Source organism: Coenobita brevimanus, chromosome 23 (genome assembly GCF_032717465.1).
Source record: "Coenobita brevimanus isolate Jiangsu-jjx chromosome 23, ASM3271746v2, whole genome shotgun sequence".
In the NCBI taxonomy this organism is placed as follows: domain Eukaryota; kingdom Metazoa; phylum Arthropoda; class Malacostraca; order Decapoda; family Coenobitidae; genus Coenobita; species Coenobita brevimanus.
Genome location: NC_136976.1, coordinates 46,809,754 through 46,830,245, shown reverse-complemented (window position 1 = coordinate 46,830,245; position 20,492 = coordinate 46,809,754). Strand labels below are relative to the sequence as shown.

Genomic DNA, 20,492 nt, shown 5'->3' with positions numbered 1-20,492 from the left:
AAGGCCACTAATCACATTATGCCATTTGGATTCCTTTCTGCTTAGCACAACTTGTTGTTTTCTATCTAAAAGCCAATCTCAAAACAATTTCTGCGTACAGTAAAAGTCCTCTAATCCGAATGGCAGAGGACTGAGGGTCTTTCAGACTATTGTTTTTTTTCTGGACTATAGGGAGGGCCCTTCAAAAACATTAGAAACATGTACATGACCATTAAATAAACACTTAAAATGATATGGGTTATTGTTTTGGACAATGCATAGAAGCGTAGCTGAACAGTTACAAGTAAGTACATCCCAGTCCAAAGGCAAGTACATCCCAGTCCAAAGGCAAGTACATCCCAGTCCAAAGGCAAGTACATCCCAGTCCAAAGGCAAGTCCAAGCCAGATAAATCCTTAGATAAAGCCCAGAAAAAAATAAATAAATAAATTTCACCTTGAAAAATTCGGAGTACTGAGGTATTCGGATTGTTGGTTGTCAGATTGGAGGACTTTCACTGTATTTCCTTTTTTCCATGGGCTACTATTTTGCTTACAAGACACTTGTGAGGGACAGTGTCAAATGCTTTCTAAAAGCCGAGGTAAATTATATCTACTGCTCTTGAGTTGTCATAGGATTTGTAAACATCATGGAAGAAGTCCAGTAAGTTAGTTAAGCATGAATGTCAATGTCAATCCATGCTGCTAGTCTTTGATTATATATGTATATTTTCCTTGATAATTAACTATTTCATCTCTTATGATTGTTTCCATTAACCCGCCCCGTGCCAGCGAAGTATACAGGCGGCCCTCCACATAACTTTTGCGGGTCTCGCAAATTCGCAGATTGCCCCTCTGTGAAGCCAAGACTGAATATAATGGGTATGATTGTAAGAAGTTGGAGTATATATGTAGCTGATGACTTGCCCACACTCACATGTGGGCAAGTCATCAGCTATTTGTGATATTTTATGCTGCTTTCAGGTCCCAGATATACAGTGGAAGCTCGATTATCCAGGCTCGGATTATCCAGCTTTCGGTATATCCGGGCCGTGACCCAATGGTTCAGTGGTACAGTAATTCATAGAATTATCCGTACGATAGCTCCGGTTTAAACAGGAAGCATCCAGTTTCTAGGGAGAGAGGCATGGATAAACCAGAGAGAGTCTTGCTCACCCTACCCCCACCCACACCTCCTGCTCACAACTTGATCACAAGGGTGGTAGGATGGAGTTTGGTGAGGCAACTGATACTCCTGACATAGCCTAACTTTGCTTAACTACTTAATAATTTAACCTAATTTAACCTAACCTGGGCTCCAGTTGGGAAATTGGGAAACTAAATCCACTTTTGTGTACGATGAGTTTCTTCCATTATGCCCGAAGCAATCATAGGTACGGCTTAAAGAACGTGATAAAAGAGAAAATCTTTCAGCAAGAGAAGGTAATTTACTACCCTCAAAATAGAAAAACACAGAAAACAAACTGGAGGAATATGAAGTGAATTGGTGAGGTCTTTAGGCTGTATGCTTAGACGAAAAGTAATGGGTTTCCTAGTTTTAGGGAACGAAATGAAACAAGAATGTCTGCTAATCAGAAAAAAAAAAAAGGGAACGAAATGAAACAAGAATGTCTGCTAATCAGAAAAAAAAAAAAAAAAAAAAAACTCATCTCGTGTTCTCGTAAGTTAGCATTCAGTTCTGCATTCTTCGCTAGGTATCGTGCCTCCCAACACATTTCGGACCGACAGAGCATTGTTATTTCTTCCTCTTACACTTACTGTTCACTCTTTTGTTCGTTCTTAAGTGTACTGTATGTGTGAAAGAGAGTATTAATACAAACAATAATGCATTCCATTAACCCTATCATAGCTGTCAGCCTCGAACAATGCTTTACTGTACCGGTGTCAGGGATGTTGGGTTAGGGAGAGCTATAAAAAACTGCGAACAATTATGGGAAGAGAACGAAGGTCACTGGTATGTTTTCACGACCCTCCTCTACCATCTCAAACAGTCAGGCGGCCTGCCACTTCATCTCAGATGTTTTCGCCGATATGTTTAAATGCTAATGTAACATGCACCCTAATTATGGGTAAGTTTCTTCCATTATGCCGGAAACAAACATAGGTAAGGCTTAAGGAACGTTATGATAATAAGAAAACAAACTAGAAAAATACAAAAACAAACTAGAGAATATGAATTGAATTGGTAAGGTTATTAGGCTGTATGCTTGGACGAAAATTTACGAGTTTCACAATTATAGGGGACGAAATGGAACAATTATGTTTACTAATAAGAAAAAATACTTTCATCTCACGTGTTCTCGTAAGGTGGCATTCAGTCCCACATTCTTTGTTCGATGTCGCTTCCCAACACATTTCGGGATGACAGAGCATACAGTTATTTCTGCTCCTTACAGTTAAGTGTACATTTATTGCACATTCTTTTGTTCGTTCGTGTACTGTATGTGTGAAGGAGAGAGTATTGATACAAACAATAATGTATTCCATTAACCCCTTATGGCTGCTAGCCTTGAACAATGCTTTACTGTACCGGTGTCAGTAACGTTAAGTTAGGGAGAGCCATAAAAACTGCGAACAATTATGGGAAGGGAACCAAGGTCACTGGTATGTTTACACGACCCTACTCTACCATCCCAAACAGCTCAGCGGTCCTTTCGTCCCAGATGTTTTCGCCGATATGTTTAAATTCTAACGTAACATGCCCCCTAATTTTCTTTCACGAATCATAACAAATCACAAGATGGGTTTAGGGAGGAGGGGGAAAAGCCAAGTGTACCAGACGAGTCTTTTCACATCTGTAAGAAAATTAAACTGACTTTATAACTTTGAAAAAATGGTTTCAAGGTCTGCCACGGGAGCACACAAATTTCTGAACTCACGAACATTGAGTATTTGAGGGGGGTAAACATACGCTTTGCTGTAAGCAGTAAAAGCACCTTACCAAATCAGTTCATCCTGATAGTCTGTTATATTTTTTTGTTTATTTCTGGGTTGGTAAATAAACATTTCTTGTTAAATCTTTCCCCGCTGTTTTTAACTGTTCTGGTGTGACGACTCTTTGATTCGTTAACGTAATGGCAGAAGACACTGTTCTAATCTAAGTGTTTAAACCTGGCCTAACCTAGCTTAACTGCACCTAATAATGTAACCTAACCTAATCTTCAGTTGGGAAGTTGGGAAACGAAGTCCACATTTGAGTACGATGAGTTTTGTCCATTGTGCTGGAAACAATCGTAGGTACAGCTTTAGAACGTGACGATACTAACAGGGAGGAAATCTTTCAGTAAGAAAACGTGATTTACCGAACTGAATACAGTCTGAAAAATACTGAAACAAGCTGGAGGAATATACATTGAACTGGAAAAGTCTTTCTGGTACTTAAGTGTACATTTACCGGTAAATAAATCAGTCTAACAGTACAGTACTTGTGTTTCCGCCGGATTAATCGTGCTTTTGGACTAATCAGGCACCCCTTAACACCATATAGCCCGGATAATCGGACTATCTCTGTACTGTAGTTTATTAGGTACAGTACGAGCACACTTGCTCACTGGGTATGATTTGTGGCTGTACAGGCATTTACGGGAGGGTGCACCAAACATTCACAGATAATCCACATTCGTAGGAGGCTGTCTCCCCTAACCCCCGCGAATGTGGAGGGCCGCCTGTAAGCTGTATACGTCGGGCCCTGAATGAGCACAAAATGCCACTGACGTATATATACGTCATCGATTTGAAATATTTGCCAAAATTCAAAAATTCAATACTGGCACAAGATATTTGCTAGGGATACTCCCATGCCTGTTTAGGCTTAATACCCATGACATGAGTCATCATTGCATCCCTTCTCCTACGCAGGGCCCCACCAACTCAGTCCCACTTTGTGAAAGAGTGAGCCCCATGGCACATCGATTCCCCAACACGAGATTGACGAGCTCCTGAACATCCCTTATGATGGAGAAAGTTATTTTCCCATTGATGAAGATGTTGCTGATCAAGACTATGTCCACCTGAGTCAGAATCAAGCAGCAAGGACGTGATTCCATCCCCAAGAAAGGCGAGGTATCTGGTTGTCTGCATGGGTGTATCTCAACTTGCACCACCACCACTTTCCACCTCACCACGCCGCTCTCGCTCCATGGACGATTCATCTAGTGATGAGGAATATGAGGCCAACCCCTCAGGTGAACATCAGCTGCCTTCGTGGGTAGGATCACCCAGAAAATCCCAGAAGAGTGGGGAAGAACAAATTAGTAAAAAGTACAAAGTAAGCAGTACTTTGTTCTATTCACGTTATGCACAATGATACCTGCCACTTCCAACCCCACACCGCGCTGCCTCTCCTTCCGAGAGTGTCCCTGGGTCATTTGGGATACTTGCCCATGAAGAAAACGATGTTCTACCTCAACTCACTGGGTGTCAGCCATGGCCGATGAAGTATACGGGCATTACTCTGAACATTTCAGCTACTCGCCAAGAGAATCGACCTCAAAACAATCTTTTAGATTTCTGTGAACACTGTACTTTTATGGCTGTTCTCCATGTTTTCTCATCATTCTTAGCCTGTCTAGTGAAAAAAAAAAAAAAAAAAAAAAAAAAAAAAAAAACCAGCATTGGGGTGCCATGAAGGTCCCAAGGTCCCAGGTCAGCTGGCATGCAACAGGTTAATTTGCACACTACTGATGTTAAGCTGATTGGTCTGTGATTTCCTGGGACCAACTACTTCTATCTATCTATCTATCAACATAACTACTGCTAGATGCCTTAATCCCATAAGGGGAGGCCACAAACAAATCACCTCCATGTCACCCGGTCCCCCGTCATTTCACTGCCCTGCTTCCAGCTCACACACCCCTCTCTCATATACCTCTCCACTCCATCCCTCCATCTCATCCTTGGCCTCCCCCTCCCTCTCCCCCCCCTCCACCTCACTCACATACACTCTCCTCGTTAGTCTCTCACTCTTCATCCTCTCCACATGGCCAAACCACCTCAATGTATTTCTCCTAACACTTTCTATCACATCCACATCCACACCACAATGCTCCTTTACGTCCTCATTTGTCGGGCTGTCTCTCCATGTAACCTCATACGCTCCTCTCAAATAACTCATTTCCACGTCTCTCACTCTTGATTTGCATCCTTCCAACAAGATCCAAGCTTCACTTCCATACGTCAGAGTTGGTATCACAATAGTCATGCATTAACTTTTTTACTTCCATGTTTACTTCCCTGGTTCTCATCAATGCTTTCAAAGAACCTGCAACCTTTCTTCCTTGTTGTACCCTTTCATGCACTTCACCCTCTAAACTTCCATCCTTACTCATCACACTACCTAAGTACTTAAATGCACTCACGTTTTCCATTTCCTCATCATCCAATATCTCTGTACATCCGGTGACTTCATTTCTTTCGAAGGCCGTAACTTTACTCTTCCCTACATTCATTTTTAGATTTCACTTTTTACACACACTTTCAAACTCATTCACCAACCCTTGCAGTTCCCCTTTATCTTCACTTAGCAATACAGTATCATCTGCAAACAACAGTATAGGGAGTTTCTAAATGCTGCCCTCTCTCATTAGGGATGCTCCAACATCTGCTGCCCTACCTAATATCTCTTAAAACCCCAACCATTTACAGACTGAACAACCATGGTGACATGACACACCTCCATTTCAATCCAACATTCAGAGAGAAAAATTCACTCTGTTCACTATCGACACGCACTGCAGCCTTAGCCCCCCTCATACATACGTTTTACGGCATTCAACAACTACCCATTTGCTCCATATATTCTTAATATTTTCCACTTTCCTTGTCTATCCACCCTGTCATATGCTTTCTCCAAATCCATGAAGGCCACATACAACTTTTTTCCCTTCTCTAGAAATTTTTACACCAGAGACCTAAGAATGCATATCTGATCTACACAACCTCTTGCCTTCCTAAAACCTCCCCGTTCTTCACCAACTAAGTCATCTGTTACTTCCCTAACTCTGTCAATAAGTATCCTACCATACACTTTTTCTATTACACTGAAAAAACAAATGCCCCTATGACTACCACACACTTATTTTTCCCTTTTTCCTTTGTACAGAGGAATAATGACACCTGACTTCCAATCCTCCGGGAATCTACCTTCCTCCCAGGTCAATCTGCACATCTTCCATATCCATGCTACTACATGTACTACCTCTCCCCCATGCTTCAGCATTTCACCACACTCCATCTATTCCTGGGGCTTTCCCCATTTTGGCTTTTTTCTTTGCTTCTACTACTTCCGTCCTACTGATTTCTTCCTCTCTTCTCACCTTCCTCCTTCTCCCAGCCATTCCTGGCAACTTATCCTAGCATCACTTTCATTCTCTATGTTTAACAGTTCCTGAAAGTGTTCTCTCCATCTGCTCACTTTTTATCCCTTCTCCACTAGCAATCTCCCACTTTTATCTTTCACTCCCTGGCTAACTTCTTTATCACCCTGTCTTACTCGCTTTACCTCTTCTCGGAACATTTTCTTACATTCCCTCCACTTCACACTCAAATTCATTCCAAATTCCTCATCCACTCTCTTCTTACATTCTCTTACTAATCGTTTCAACTCTCTCTGCCTTTCTGCATATAACTCTCATATGTGCAAGCAATGTATAAATGCACATGTTGTGTGTGTGTGTGTGTGTGTGTGTGTGTGTGTGTGTGTGTGTGTGTGTGTGTGTGTGTGTGTGTGTCCGCCTCTCACCTTCTTCCACATCCCTGTTTCTCACTCACTCACTATATGCTTTCTTCTTTTGTGCCACAGCTTGTCTTACCTCTTCATTCCACCATGTTGTTCCTTGCACCCCCTTTCGTCTTCTCTTCACCCCACATACCACCTCACATGCTGCAATGACTTCTTCTGTGAATATCTTGCACACCCCTTCCACCTCCCCCATCTGTTCCAAATCGTATTTACTCAATCGCTCCTCCACTTCTCTCCTATATTCTGCCTTTTTTCCATTTTGAAAATTGGTGTTATATTTGCTAGTTTTCATTCACTTGGGATTTTCCCAGTACTTAATGAATTAATGAATAAGACAAAGAGTGGCTGCAATAACTCATTTTTTTATTCTTTAAAAATTCTCAGTGATATTTTATCAGGGCCAGGGGTTTTGTTTATTTGTATAGTTATGGCTGAAAGGAAATTGCTAGTGGATACTTTACTTACTGAGGATGATCCTATTTGCTTGGTTTATGGGTGATATTAGGCTTCTGGTGGCATTTTCTACTGTAAAAACACATGCACAGTAATCAATAAGAATGTTTGCCATTTAACCTCATTTTCTGTATGTTTGCCATTGTTCGTTTCACAAGGGCCTACTGATGCAGTCATAACCTTTTTAATTCTAAGGTAACAGTCAAATTCTTTAGGGTTTGACCTGCACATATTAGCAACATGGATCTCCAGTGCTCTCTTGCTTCGTTTGATGTCTTTTCGATATGTGGCATGGATTATCATACTCTAATTAATCATCATTGTTTTGTGTAGTTTTATAATTACAGTAAGCATGTGTTTTTTTTTGGCTATTAAGCTACTTTTAATTACACTGGACCAACACTTTGGTTTACTAGTACCAGCTGGATGCCTGTTACATAGAGGTACACATGACTTTACCGCTTCATTAAATTTTTTGGTGAAAATTTCCCATTTTTGGTTTATGTCATCGGTTTCAGTCACTTTATTCCAATCCACAGTTGTAAGTAGCACTCTGAGTCTGGTGAAATCTGCTCTACAATAGTCCGGGACTTTTTCTTTGCTCTGTTTCTTTCGCTCTGTAAGGAGCAATATTAAACTCTTTCATCCGATGACCGCTAGAACAAAACTCAGGTCCAATTTCAATGATGTTAACTAGGTTATCATTTGTAGTTATGATGACGTCTAGGATATTGTTTCCTCTCACTAGGTATTCTATGTGTTGGTAAGGGGTGCTTTCTTGAAGATTCATGTAAAGCTCTTGTTCTGAGTATGCAGTTAGCGGTTCACCCCACTTTGTTACTGGTAGATTAACCTACCCCGTGCCAACAACATACATGTACGTCAGCCCCTGTATACGCGGACAGTGCCACTGATGTCCATGTATGTCAGCAATTTAATATACTGTATTTGCCGAAATTTGAAAATTTAAATTAGGCACCAAAAAATTGGCTGGGATATTCCTGCATCTCTCTTGGCTGCCCTAGACCTTCCTTATATCATCTATATACCCAACAAGAGTGTTTTTGTCTTGAATAACATAGTTACTGATGAAGAAAACGAAGATCTACCTCAACTCAATGGGTATCAGAGGTGGCCGATAAAGTCTATGGGCGTTACTCCAAAGTTTTCAGCAGCCTGGTCAGGGAGAATCGACCTTAAAATTGATCTAAATGGTTTCTCTGAGTACTTTTATGTTGTTCTCCATGTTTCCTCATCATTTCTAACCTATCTAGCAAAAAAAAAAAAAAAAAGTTGAACATTGGCTGGCACCACGGCTCCATGAGGGTCCAAAGTCTGCTGGCACTCAGCGGGTTAAAGTCACCAAAAATTATGGTATCCTCGTGACAACAATTTTCCGCAATCTGATCATAAGGTTCTTCGCCTGTGTCAGTTGACTGTGCTGGAGGACGATAAACGAGACAAATATTTATTTCACATGATTTAATACTCAGTTGAATGTAACTGGCATCTATGTTGGTAATACTGGGTTTGGATAGTACAATACAGTACTGTACTGTACATGGGGGTGGAGATTAGTTTTCATATATAGTAAAACATCACCACTGGTTCAGTGTGGTCACTCACAGCTGAAAATATTGTACCCTGTTAATGAGTATTCTGCTAAAAAGTCATGGTCAGATGTGTTAATTCAGGACTTCATGATGCCGACAATGTCATATTTTCTAGGTAATGAGATTCTAAATCCTCAAATCAGTTGCGCAGACACCAGGCGTTAACATTGCATACTCTAATTCTGTACCAAACAGTTGATGAACTGACTTTATGGGTATTTACGCTGAGCTTACCGCTCCCAGATGCTCTGTGTTTTTTTATTTTAAGAGAGTAACTTTATCATGTAAAAGTCCACCTTGCTGTGCCATTCCTACTGAGTTCAAATGGAGACCACCTTACTGGAAATGAATATACTGCTCACAGAACTGGTCCCACAGACTGACAAAGTTGACTCCTTGCGTGCAGAAAGATTTGAGGTGGTAATTTGTGCTGAAGGCCTTATCACAGAAGCTATTTTCTACACTGATCCTTGTGAGTATGCTGGATAATATTACATTAATGGACTTTGTTTTAAACTGCTTGATCATCTCATGATACTTTGCTAGCAATTCCTCCAACCTGCTATGCTTCAGATCGTTTGTACCGACATGAATGACGTAAAGTTTTAACATTTGCGTCTTTTGTGACCTCACCGCAGGCTTCTGTAATATCACACAGTCCACCTGCTGGAAAACAGTACCTCTTTTCTGCTGCTGGGGGCACGTCCACAAAATTCCTCCAGCTGACAGCGTACAGTGGATTCCCCAGCAAGCCTTGTTTCTTCAATCTAGTCAACCGCTTCAGCAAGGATCTGGTAGCGATTGTATGTAGTTATGGGGAGGTGCTTCCTCAAACTCTTACTGGTATCTTACTATAGTGAAGGGGACTTAACTTGGAAAGGAAAGTACAGAATCGCTGGGTGAGGACGATACACGATCGTTTGTAACTGCCTATGGGCGGGGTCTGGTATGGGCTGTTTGCACGTCTTCCCTCTTGAGTATTGTCACTGACTCCTACATTTGCTGCTATGAACTCTTTTAGTGTCTCAAACTCTGCCTTGAGTTCCCTGTTATTTCTCCATGATTCAGCTAAGGCTTCCTCTAGATCTCTCCTCAAAATGCATAGTTTGCACACAGGTGACGAAAAGTAATCCGTAAAAAACTGTGAAGCAAAATGACCAGCACACTCCTGGCAGGTCTTCAACATGGACAGCATTGTGAGTGGTAATATTTAAAAAAAAAAAAAAAAAAAAAAAAAAAAAAAAAAAAAAGTTAAGGGATGTTACTAAAAATGGATAATTTACTCAATAAATGAAATACTGAATTACTAGGGAGATACACTTCCCATATACTAACTTCCTTTATCAGAGAAAAAAAGAATAGAAAACTACTTTTTATGATTTAGTATTATCTAACTTATCATGAAATGTAGAAATACACCATAAATGGAGGAGGAGGAGGAGGAGAAGGAGGAGGAGGAGAAGGAAGAGGAGGAGGAGGAGAAAACTACCATATACAGTAATACCCCAATATACAATACCCCTAGATGCAATACCCTAGCTTAATGATGGGGGTAGAAATACCACCATACCCTGCCTAACGATGGCCAAACCCCAGTTTAACGATGGGTTTTGACTTCTTTTTTTACCAATTTTGATGATATTTTAGACTGAAATTGTGTGTTTAGGTTGATTTATAAACAGTTTTTAGACTTAGATTAATGTGTTTTAGCCACATGTGGGGTGAACATTGTCATTTTGGGGTACAGGTTACTAAGTTTCATTTTTTCCAGACTTATATTTGATGAAGTTCAGATTTTATTTGTTGGCTTTAGTGAGTTATTTACAGGTGTTAGGCTTAGGTTAGCGTCTTTTACAGCTGTTAGGCCATTTAGATTGGCTTTAAATTTGTTTTGGGCTCATTTGGGTGGGTTTTGGTCTTGCTTGGGGGGGGGGGAACCTAAGGCTGAAAAATGCATCCCATTACTTTACATGTTAAAACTACCCTGATATACGATACCCCGCCTAACGATGGGTTTTTACCTAAGTAACTGCATCGTTAAACCGGGGTATGCCTGTATATACCAGTATACCTGGTGGTGGACTTAAGGTGAACTTCTCTGTATTGGACTTCCGAATTTTCCCTCCTTTCAGTGAGTGCTTCTGATTTGCTGACTCCATGGCTGTCCAGCCAAAAATTGCTGCTCCAGCTGCTCCAAACTATCAGCTCGATGTACCATAACCCAGTGACAAACATCAATACATCATCCTTCATGAACTCCTCTTTCCATCAGCTTCCTGGAATGTTTAAAGAGAACAATGTACCTAATACTCTTCTCATAAAGTGAATAAAGAAGGATCATGGAAGGTTTTACATATGAGTATACATGGTCTTTTGTTCTGCTTCATTTTGAAAAGCTTTGTACATGCTTGCATACAACAGCTTTGTTCACATGACAGTGGCTATCCATGCTATATGATCTCTGGCTACATGATACCAGTACCTTGACCCTCAGGTCAGTTTTTAAGACCTCATCCCAAGTCCCTTTAGGTTTACTCCTTGGTGCTCAACCCTCCACATTCACACTCCTAGGGTTTCATCATACATTCTCTCCACATGTCTAAACCACCTTATTCTCCTGCCCTGCATCAAATCATTGAAATGTCAAGGCCTTCACTTCCCAGCTGATTCCCAGTACAGTCAGTTCCTGCTGTCATTCACAGAAGTGCTACACATCCATCTGGTCATCAAAATATCATCTCTACACTCAAACCTACACTCATCCTCCTTTACTGCAAAAATTTCCCAAGATGAAGCATTACATTTCTCACACATGCTGCAACTCGAAATGGAGTTACAGTTAGCACAAATGCCACTGGAACCTCTTCATAACTTTTCTATGGACAATGTTGTGATCCCCACTTCAATGTATGGGGGTTAAGCTTGGACCCTGTTGGAAGAGGCATCAAGAATGAAAGCAGTGGAATGAAATATCTGAATGGAGCATGTGCAGCTAGGAGGAGAGACAGACATACAAATGAGGAAGTGAAGGAGTGTTATGGTGTTGATGTGGATGTGCTAAAAAGCATTAAAAACTCTGGGGGTTTGGCCACGTGAAGACAGACAAAGAGAAACTGAGGGATGTTGTTGTTGAGTAACCCAAGTCTGTCTAGCCAAGTAGATCCATCAACTGAAGGCAAGCAATTGCCGTTGCAGGACCGTCGCATGCAGTGAATCAACGTTACCCTGCAGCAGACAGCATCACACCACAGTGAGGCACAGGGAAGGGTTGAGGTTTGGGTCCTGGGCAGACACCACATACGTGCCTCTCCATCCTGTTAACAGAGGTACCACAGTAGGCTCCACATCACCCTGTTATATTGTCACCAACCAACTCTGTAAATGGTTTCCTAAGTTACGGAAAATCATTAGGCTTGTCACTCACTATAAAGCCACTTTAAATGAAATGGAGTAATTAAAAGCGACACGAAGAAAGGGAGGAACAGGAAGAGAGGAAGGTAGACAAAGAAAGAGAATGATAAATGTGAAGGAAGAAGTAGGCAGCACTACATCAAGTGAGTGAATGATGATCACCACCACCTACTAGGAGGGTGTATGTAACTCTGATGTGAGTGAGGCAGAGGGGGAAGAGGGAAAGGAAGTCTGAGGATAAGATGGAGCTGTATGACAGATAGGTATAGTATGTATGAGGAAGGTGTGAGCTTGATGGTGGAAGACAGGGTTACATGGAAGTGATTCATTTGCAGCTTAAGGCATCTACTACAGATACCACATACAGGTAGATGAGTTTAACTGTGCAACTTTCGTTATATGAGATGCTATCAGTAACCATCAATCATGGTAGGGACAAGATGCTTGAGAGTGCCCAGACACCAGTGCCCGGGATTATTTGGGTTTCCTTGTAAAGCAGTCATCAGTTTTTCTGAAGTGCACTTTAACCAAGGGAGCAAGTACCTTGCATTAATACTTTTATCTACTGTTACATGTATTCTCAAAAAATTCTGTTTTCAGTTATACACTGACTGGATGAGGACAGGTGATAACACCCACCAACCATAATAAAAAATATGGTATGCTGTACTGGAAAGTGATGGTCTTCCAAAAATGGTTGAGTGCCTGTGGTGTAGGTACTGCCTTGCATGAGTCATTTGGCCTATGACAGTTATCCTCTTTTCCTATGTCTACTTACACTAAGTTCCTGACTTTTCCATTTTTCCTAAGTTTAAGAAAATGCAAACTTCTGCTTCCTATACTTATTGTTTTGTTGATGGTTTTCCAATATCTATCTGCTTACATGTATTCTTTCTTGTAAATTATTGTAGATTCATCCAACTCAAACACTTTCACCTCTGCTGAGCTGATTCTTTTTATGGTACTTACCTCCCCTAAGTCACTGTTTCATAACCAACATAAACTGCATGTCATATGAGGTTTGCTGCTTGGCCCAAGTAGACCACTGTGCCTCATATGATGTCTGCAGCTTGGCAAGGGTGAAACCTAATCCTAACCTAGATCAAATAAAGCTATTATGCTGACCTAACCTGGCATAATTCAGTGAGTTGATAAGAAAGCAGGCTCCCAGCTGGGTTTTAGCAAGGCTCCTTCAACGTCAAAACCAAGCTCCTTCTTCATAACACATAACAATAAACTTTAAATGAATCTGGAAACACAGATCTGCAGGTTTACACTCTAGGTAACACAGGCGACTCTAGGGCACCTCTTCCTCACTGATTTTTTCTGCATGCCACAAGAATATTACACCTTTTTATCTTCTATGCGTTACTCAGATAACTAAGTCAATATCTAATATACCATATATAATGACATAACAAAGAATATAAAGTGTAATAAACATAGTGAATCACTAAGTATAAAGTATTACAATGACTCCAATGCCAATGAGAATATGATCTACAAACTCAACTGAAAAGCCATTGAAGTAAATGAGGTCTGTCCAAATGGAAACCAAATGTTTTAAATGGCGCACCAACTTGCCAGCATAGCAAGATCATGACAGACGCACTGTGTAGCGGCGACTTTGAACTCTTGTCTAACACTAGCTACATCATGCCACTTCACTGCCAGACGCCATGTATCCCAAACGGGGTGGCCAAGGGCTTAAGAGTTAATTGTTTTACAGGGAGGGGCACTAATCCTCCACCAACCCACTTGACACGTAGGGAGAACGTTATGCCAACAGCATCTGGTGTTCCCAGGCGGTCACCCATCCAAGTACTAACCAGACCCAACGTTGCTTAACTTCGCTGATCGGACGGGAAGTGGTGTACTCAACGTGGTATGGCAATACTGTACTGCAATAGGCATGAAGAAGTGCTAGGTCAAGTTTTAGTTTCACACAACCACTGATTTTTGCATCAAATCTGAGTGTTTCCAATGGTTTTTGGTGTGATTCATTTGATTTTGCCCTTCAAATCTATCGCCAATCAATGGTTTCAAAGGAATGAATATTTTTGCAATCACCTTAGAAACCACTATTTCTTTTTTAAAGAAAAAAGGTCAAAATGAACAGAATCACACCCAAAACCATAGGAAACACTCAAATGTGATACAAAAATATGGGTAAATTTACAACTCCCAAACAAGCTTAAAATCATATTTTTCCGAAAGATTTTAGTGTTTTTCGTTTGAATCTGATAATCATTTCTGTTGGAAATCACTTTCTTTCATGGTCCCTCCCTCCCCCCCCAAGAACAATGGGGGACCTGTGAGAAAGCGGGGTATTGGGTGGGGAAAACATGCACAAACGAATGATTTCCGACTGAAACTGGTATCAAATTCAAACCAAGAACACTAAAATCCTTCTGAAAAATATATCTTTAAGCTTCTTAGGGAGTCCGTGTTTGCTAACTGGGGGGCTTTGCCCCCCAGACCTCCCCAGCCCTGGCCATGCTTTCTAACTGGGGGGCTTTGCCCCCCAGACCCCCCCTGAAGTTAACCAAACCTCATCTAACCTAACCTAACCAGGTGTAAATACGAAATAATGCCTTTACTCACCAGTTTACAGCTCCTGAAGTAATTACGGTAATTTTGCAGCCTTCACAGTTCATGGCTGGAGACGAACTGACTTTCAAATCCTGCAGGCCCTAGCGTGGGACATTTGAAATCCTACTTTGTCACACTGAGGGCACTTAACAGATTGTGGAAGCACGTTATGTCGTCTCAAAAAGTCAATTGCTCCCTGATCTTCGTCCATGTAAGTCTTAATAAATCGCCAGTGCGACCACGAGCACCCTTCACAAGACGACATCGCGGACTGAATTTTAAATCAAAGCCCACAGTCCCAGGCCCTTGCCTCCTAGGCTGTCATTGGTTGATTAAGTAACGTGACTGCCTAATGTGCCACATCACTGCAATAAATTCAGTTGGTCTTCAGGAGTGATGAGCCACGTTTTTAGCTAAAATTTAAGAATGGCAACGCTGTTATTATGTCATACATCACATCACTTCTGTTCCTCCTTCAACCTCAACAGACAATGCTGACCGCTGAGCTCGGCTGCCATTTTCCCCCCTTTATCAGTACCGTATTTCTGTATCTCCATTATTATTCATTTGCGAGCAAAGTGCATGGAATGAAATATGGTCTATACTGGCCCAGAAGTTACTTGGTAAACTTATTTTTCTAAGAGTCTCTGGTTGTGCGAATCTAAAAACTGTCCAAGTGCTATGGCAAGGATGTTTTACAAGCGCAATAAGGCAAAATTATGGGTCACGTAAGTGTAACAGAGACATAAATTTCATATACCGGTACAGCACTAGAGTATGATATATATTGCAGTAAACTTGCCTAGCCCAGGGCTCCTACACTCCTCATGGGGCAACATAGGATTGGATGATGGATGGATGGAGTATATTTTCAATTATGTGTCTGATTTCCCAACTGGGGAGATGCAATTCATCTCTATTGAACTTTCAGCCTTACTGAAGCCGGGTCTGCTGTATAATGGTTGGTTTAAAATAGGTTGTCTGGTTAGACTGGATTATGTTAAACTTGAAAATGAGTTATATACTGACAGATACCTGGGGATTTTGGTATTGTTTTACAAGTGGACAATGTGCAGTTTTGGAATTTTAGCACCATTACTGTATAGTATAGTCCCTAAGGATCACAAATAACCCCCATTACCCCATTCGGAAATTGATTATTACTCCCCTAAGATAGGTTAGATATGTTGGGTTTGGTTTGGTTAGTTTTATTGTGTTCGGTGAGGGGTATTTCCGACAAAAATGAAGGTCAGACACATTCGAATCGCATCAAAAACTGCCAGAAAAATATATTGCACTACTGGGGGGGTGTATTGTCCACTTGTAAAAATTTACCGGGATTTCAAGGTTATGTTTGGTGGCAATCCTAGGAAGTCAAAATTATATTGGAGTCTGGGCCTGGGATGGGAACCCCCTTGGTTAGCTTAGCTTAGGTTATGGCTTGGTGCTAATTCTTCATTATTCCTTTCTTCCTTCCTCTGGGTAGAACAGGTGTGGTTTGGTTGGGTCTTCCAGGACAATTCAAGCTTTTTAACTGTGTACATTTGAGCATATTTGGAAGCACTGATCCACTAGGCTAGATTGTCAGTAAACATGTGCCACTGGCAAACTGGTAACTTCCTTATGTACAGCATCCATTTTCTTTTTTTTCTTTTTTTTTTCTTGCAAAGAGGGAACCAATGGCTGGTTATGTGATTCCCACATAACTTATAAGAGGGATCCTGGGTTACAAGAAACCACTTCTCTTGTCACTCAGGTTTGAAGAAAAAGTTGTTGCTACTAATGAGAGCAGCCCACAGAAAACACATCAAACTGTGTACCGTGCTTACTCATAACAAAAACTTCATAAAATCCACGGTATGTTACGGTAGAGGCCAACACACACCTCGATACACAACCATATTTTACTGCTTCAAAAACTCAGTAAAGGTCCAAAAATGAAGCAGAAAGCAGCGTTTACAATATACATATGATATCCTCTGCATAAACTTACAAAAACAGGAACAGTACTGAAGAATCCCAGTACAGATGCGCCAACACAAACTACTCTATAAACAACGCTATTCGCACTACTAAAACATTGTGCGAATAAGAGCAGTAGAGCTTGTGTTCACTAAAGAAAAAAATAAAGAAAAGAAAACACGATATACCAAAGGATAACAAAAGCTCCTTCAATATAAATATATATAAGATCTAATTACTACTGAAGATAACTGATGTGTAAAATGAAAGCTGCCATCATCGTTATTTGCACCGATGAAGGAATAAAATCATAATCTCAATTTTCCGGGCTACGTTACAATGATTAAAAAATTTATTGCTGCATTTTTTTTAAAATACCCTACTGTCTAGTCTTTCTCCATTCAAATGGATCAATCCCCCTAGCTGTAATTTTTCCTCAGTTTGACGTAACGTACCAAACACCTACCTACATGAATCTTTTGTAGCACATAATTATATATTGAAATACCCACCCCAACGGGAGACCCCGGCTGGGGTGTCTTAATACCAACCCCAAGGAGGAGCCATGGACCGCGGGTGTGGCAATACCCAACCCAGGGGGTGACCAAAGCGAGGCGCATAGGGCGCGCGTAAAGCAGGCCTATATCCCCCACGACCTTGCGCCCCTCTTCCCCTCAACAAGACCAAGAACAGGAAAGCCGCCCCGGCAGACTACTCTACAGCCGGGCCAGTCCTCGCCATGATCGGGGTGGGACTTGTATCCATACAGTCCCAAGCAGCACCGCGACGACGGCCACCATCCGCGTAAGGGAAACAGCCACTGTACGCTCTTCTTCTGCTACCCCCTGCAGAACCGCGGTGACGGCCACCATCTGCACTGGAAAGGAAGGGGCGGCCACCGTACACCCTTCGCCTGCAGCCACTCCTGGGAACAGCACTGTGGTAACGGCCACTGTCCGCACTGGGAAGGGGAGAATGGCCACCGTACGTCTCCTAGCTGTGGCCCCATAGAAGGGCCGAGCCGCGGTGATGGCCATTGTCGGCATCGGGAAGGAAGGGACGGCCACCGTACGCCCTTCGTCTGCCACCTCCTCAGGGAGCAGGACCACAGTGACGTCCACCGTCTGGACCAGGAAGGAAGGGACGGCCACCTTACACCATTCACCTGCTGTCTCAGGGGCAAGTGGAACCGCGACAGTGGCTGCTGTCCGCGTCGGGAAGGAGGGAACAGCCACCGTACGTCCCTCATCCACTGCCCTTGTGACTACCTCCACAGAGGAAGTCCCTTGCTCACTTCACCACCCACCCAGAGGCCAAGCGGGACACCCTTCTCTCTCTCTCTCCCCACAGGTGCAGTTCCCCAGAGGAGTTGCAGCTGGAGGAGCTCTGGCAAGGTCCTGTCATGAGCCTGGGAGTCAATGCCCTGCAGCCAGCGCCTGGGCGACGCCCCCTGCTGTCGGACTTCATGGGTAAGGGATGCCATGGGCAGCTTCGCACGGCAACTCAACCCAGGAGAGACCGCAGCCCCTAGACCCCCAGGGGCACCCCCAGGACTCTGGGGTATGACCTCCCCAGCCCCACCAGCAGGCAGTCCTCCTCCAGAAGTAGGAGGAGGCAAGCCCGCCTTCTCACCCTGTTCGGCTCCAGTCCAGAGGGCCACCTTCTCCACCAAGGCCCCACTAGGGAAGGGCCTCCCTCCACCGGATGACCCAGCCCTCGACAGCAGTCCCGTGCCTCCTGCGGGAGGGCACACCTTATGAGCTCCCTCCCACACCCGAGCGACACCTGTAAGCAGCCCAAGACCACAGCAGCCAGGGCCAGAGTCAACTAGTCCTTTGTGTCCCCTAACCTGACCAGTGTATAATATTAATATTGTAATCTGTTCACTGTGTAATTAAAGAAATATACATGTAAGGTTGGTCGACCCGAGTTTTTATGCCCTGTTCCTCTTGTTATGTATGCTAGACCTGGTCTTGAAAGAGAACTCCAGCTCAGTAGCTAGTGTTCTGACACGAAGTCGACCCTAGATCACACAGGAGAACATATTTCTTACGGATTCCGTTACATTTAAGAGTATATAGGTCTACTACATCTACTAAATATATATATATTACTGCATCCCTGTTTGCTGAAGGGGTATGTGACCCACCATTTTTTTTTTTTTTTTTTTTTACATTGTGTGTGACTACTTGCAGGCCGGTATGTGTTATTTGTGGCAGATCACTCTGTAGTAGACGCTTACTTTACCATGACACATACTCATTTTGTTATGCTAGGTGCTTTTATGTCGACTTTTCACCCTAAGAACACTAGCTACTGAGCGGGGTCCTCTTTTGAGACCGGAACTAGAATACACTACAAGAGGAACAGGGCATAAAAACTCGGCAGGCCAACCTTACACATATATTGCCTTGATTGTAATCCTCCTAATATACAACAATTATATACAGTACAGGCAAGTATGGACATTGTCAGGCTTCAATATACACAATAATATAGGATGCAGGTAAGTATAGTCACTGTCAGATTTCACCATACAACAATAACACACAATACAGGGAAAAAGAGGCACTGTCAGGTTCCTTCTTGGGCTGCTGGGGCCTGAGCTGATTACAGGTGGCGCCCGGGCATGGGAGGCAGGTCGTCAGGCGTGCCCTGTCGTAGGGGGGCATGGAACTACCACCAGGGGTGATGTCGTCCGGGTGGGGCTGCTGGTTGGTGTACAGGGAGGCCCTTTCCTGGTGGGGCCTCGACCTGTGGTGTGGCTTTCTGGACTGGGGCCAAACAGGGCCAACAGGCACGCCTGCCTTCGCCTGCTCCTGGCAGAGGGTTGTCTGCAGGTGGGGCTTGGGAGGTCCTGCCTGGGGTCCTGGGGGCGTCCCTGGGTGACTGAGGGCCGCGGTCCCCACCGGGTTGGGCCGCTGTCAGGAGCTGCCTGTGGTGTCCCTTCTTAGTGGCATCCATTAGTGGTGGACGTTGTCCAGGGGCAGCTTGTAGACTGTGGATCCCCAGGTCTGGGAGAGGTCCTCACCACCACTCCTTGAACTGCAACTCCTCCGGAGGGCTTCACCTGTAAGGAGAGAGAGAGAGATGTCCACTCGACCTCTGGATGGGTGGTGGGCTGAGCTAGGGACTTCCTCTGAAGGGGTTGTCTCAAGGGCTGTGGATGAAGGGCCTACAGTGGCCGTCCCTTCCCCGGTGCATACAGTGGCCGTCACTGCAGTACCATAAACCCTAGAGACAACAGCTGAAAGGTGTACAGTGGCTGTCCCTTCCCTGGTGCGTACAGTGGCCGTCATCAAAGTTCTGTCTCTGCCTGGCTTACTAGCCGACGTGCATACAGTGGCCGTCACGTCCTGCCCAGTGTGTACAGTGACTGTCACTGCAGGATTGCAGGGGACAACAGCTGAAGGGCGTACAGTAGCTGTCCCTTCCCCAGTGAATACAGTGGCTGTCACTGCAGTGCTGCTTGGGACTGTCTGGAGATAAGTCCCACCCCGATCCTGGCGAGGGCTGGCCTGGCTAAGATGTAGGTGGCTGGGACTGTTCTCCTGCTGGTGGATGTGTTGAGGGGAAGAGGAGTGAAGGGCCGTGGGACACCTAGGCCCCTCTCGTTCGGACCCAGTGCTCTCTCGATACATCTCCCCATGATCTCCTCCTGGGGTGGGTATGGGGCCGTGGGTCGTTCCTGGGCTGGATGTTGCGACACCTCTCCTTGGGTATC

At 43.4% G+C, this 20,492-nt stretch overlaps 1 protein-coding gene and 1 pseudogene across 1 annotated transcript in view; both read right to left on the bottom strand.

Annotated features, from left to right (window-relative positions):
- LOC145392692 (tRNA (32-2'-O)-methyltransferase regulator THADA-like) overlaps nt 1–11,028 on the bottom strand; it is a 165,673-nt gene extending 154,645 nt beyond the window's left edge. Inside the window, exon 1 of the mRNA XM_080266997.1 lies at nt 10,875–11,028. Within this exon, the coding sequence (XP_080123123.1) occupies nt 10,875–10,962 (88 nt within the window). The 5' untranslated portion in view covers nt 10,963–11,028. The remainder of the gene's footprint in view (nt 1–10,874) is intronic.
- Nucleotides 11,029–13,996: 2,968 nt separating this feature from the next.
- On the bottom strand, nt 13,997–14,113 carry LOC145393132 (5S ribosomal RNA; annotated as a pseudogene).
- Nucleotides 14,114–20,492: the final 6,379 nt, after the last annotated feature.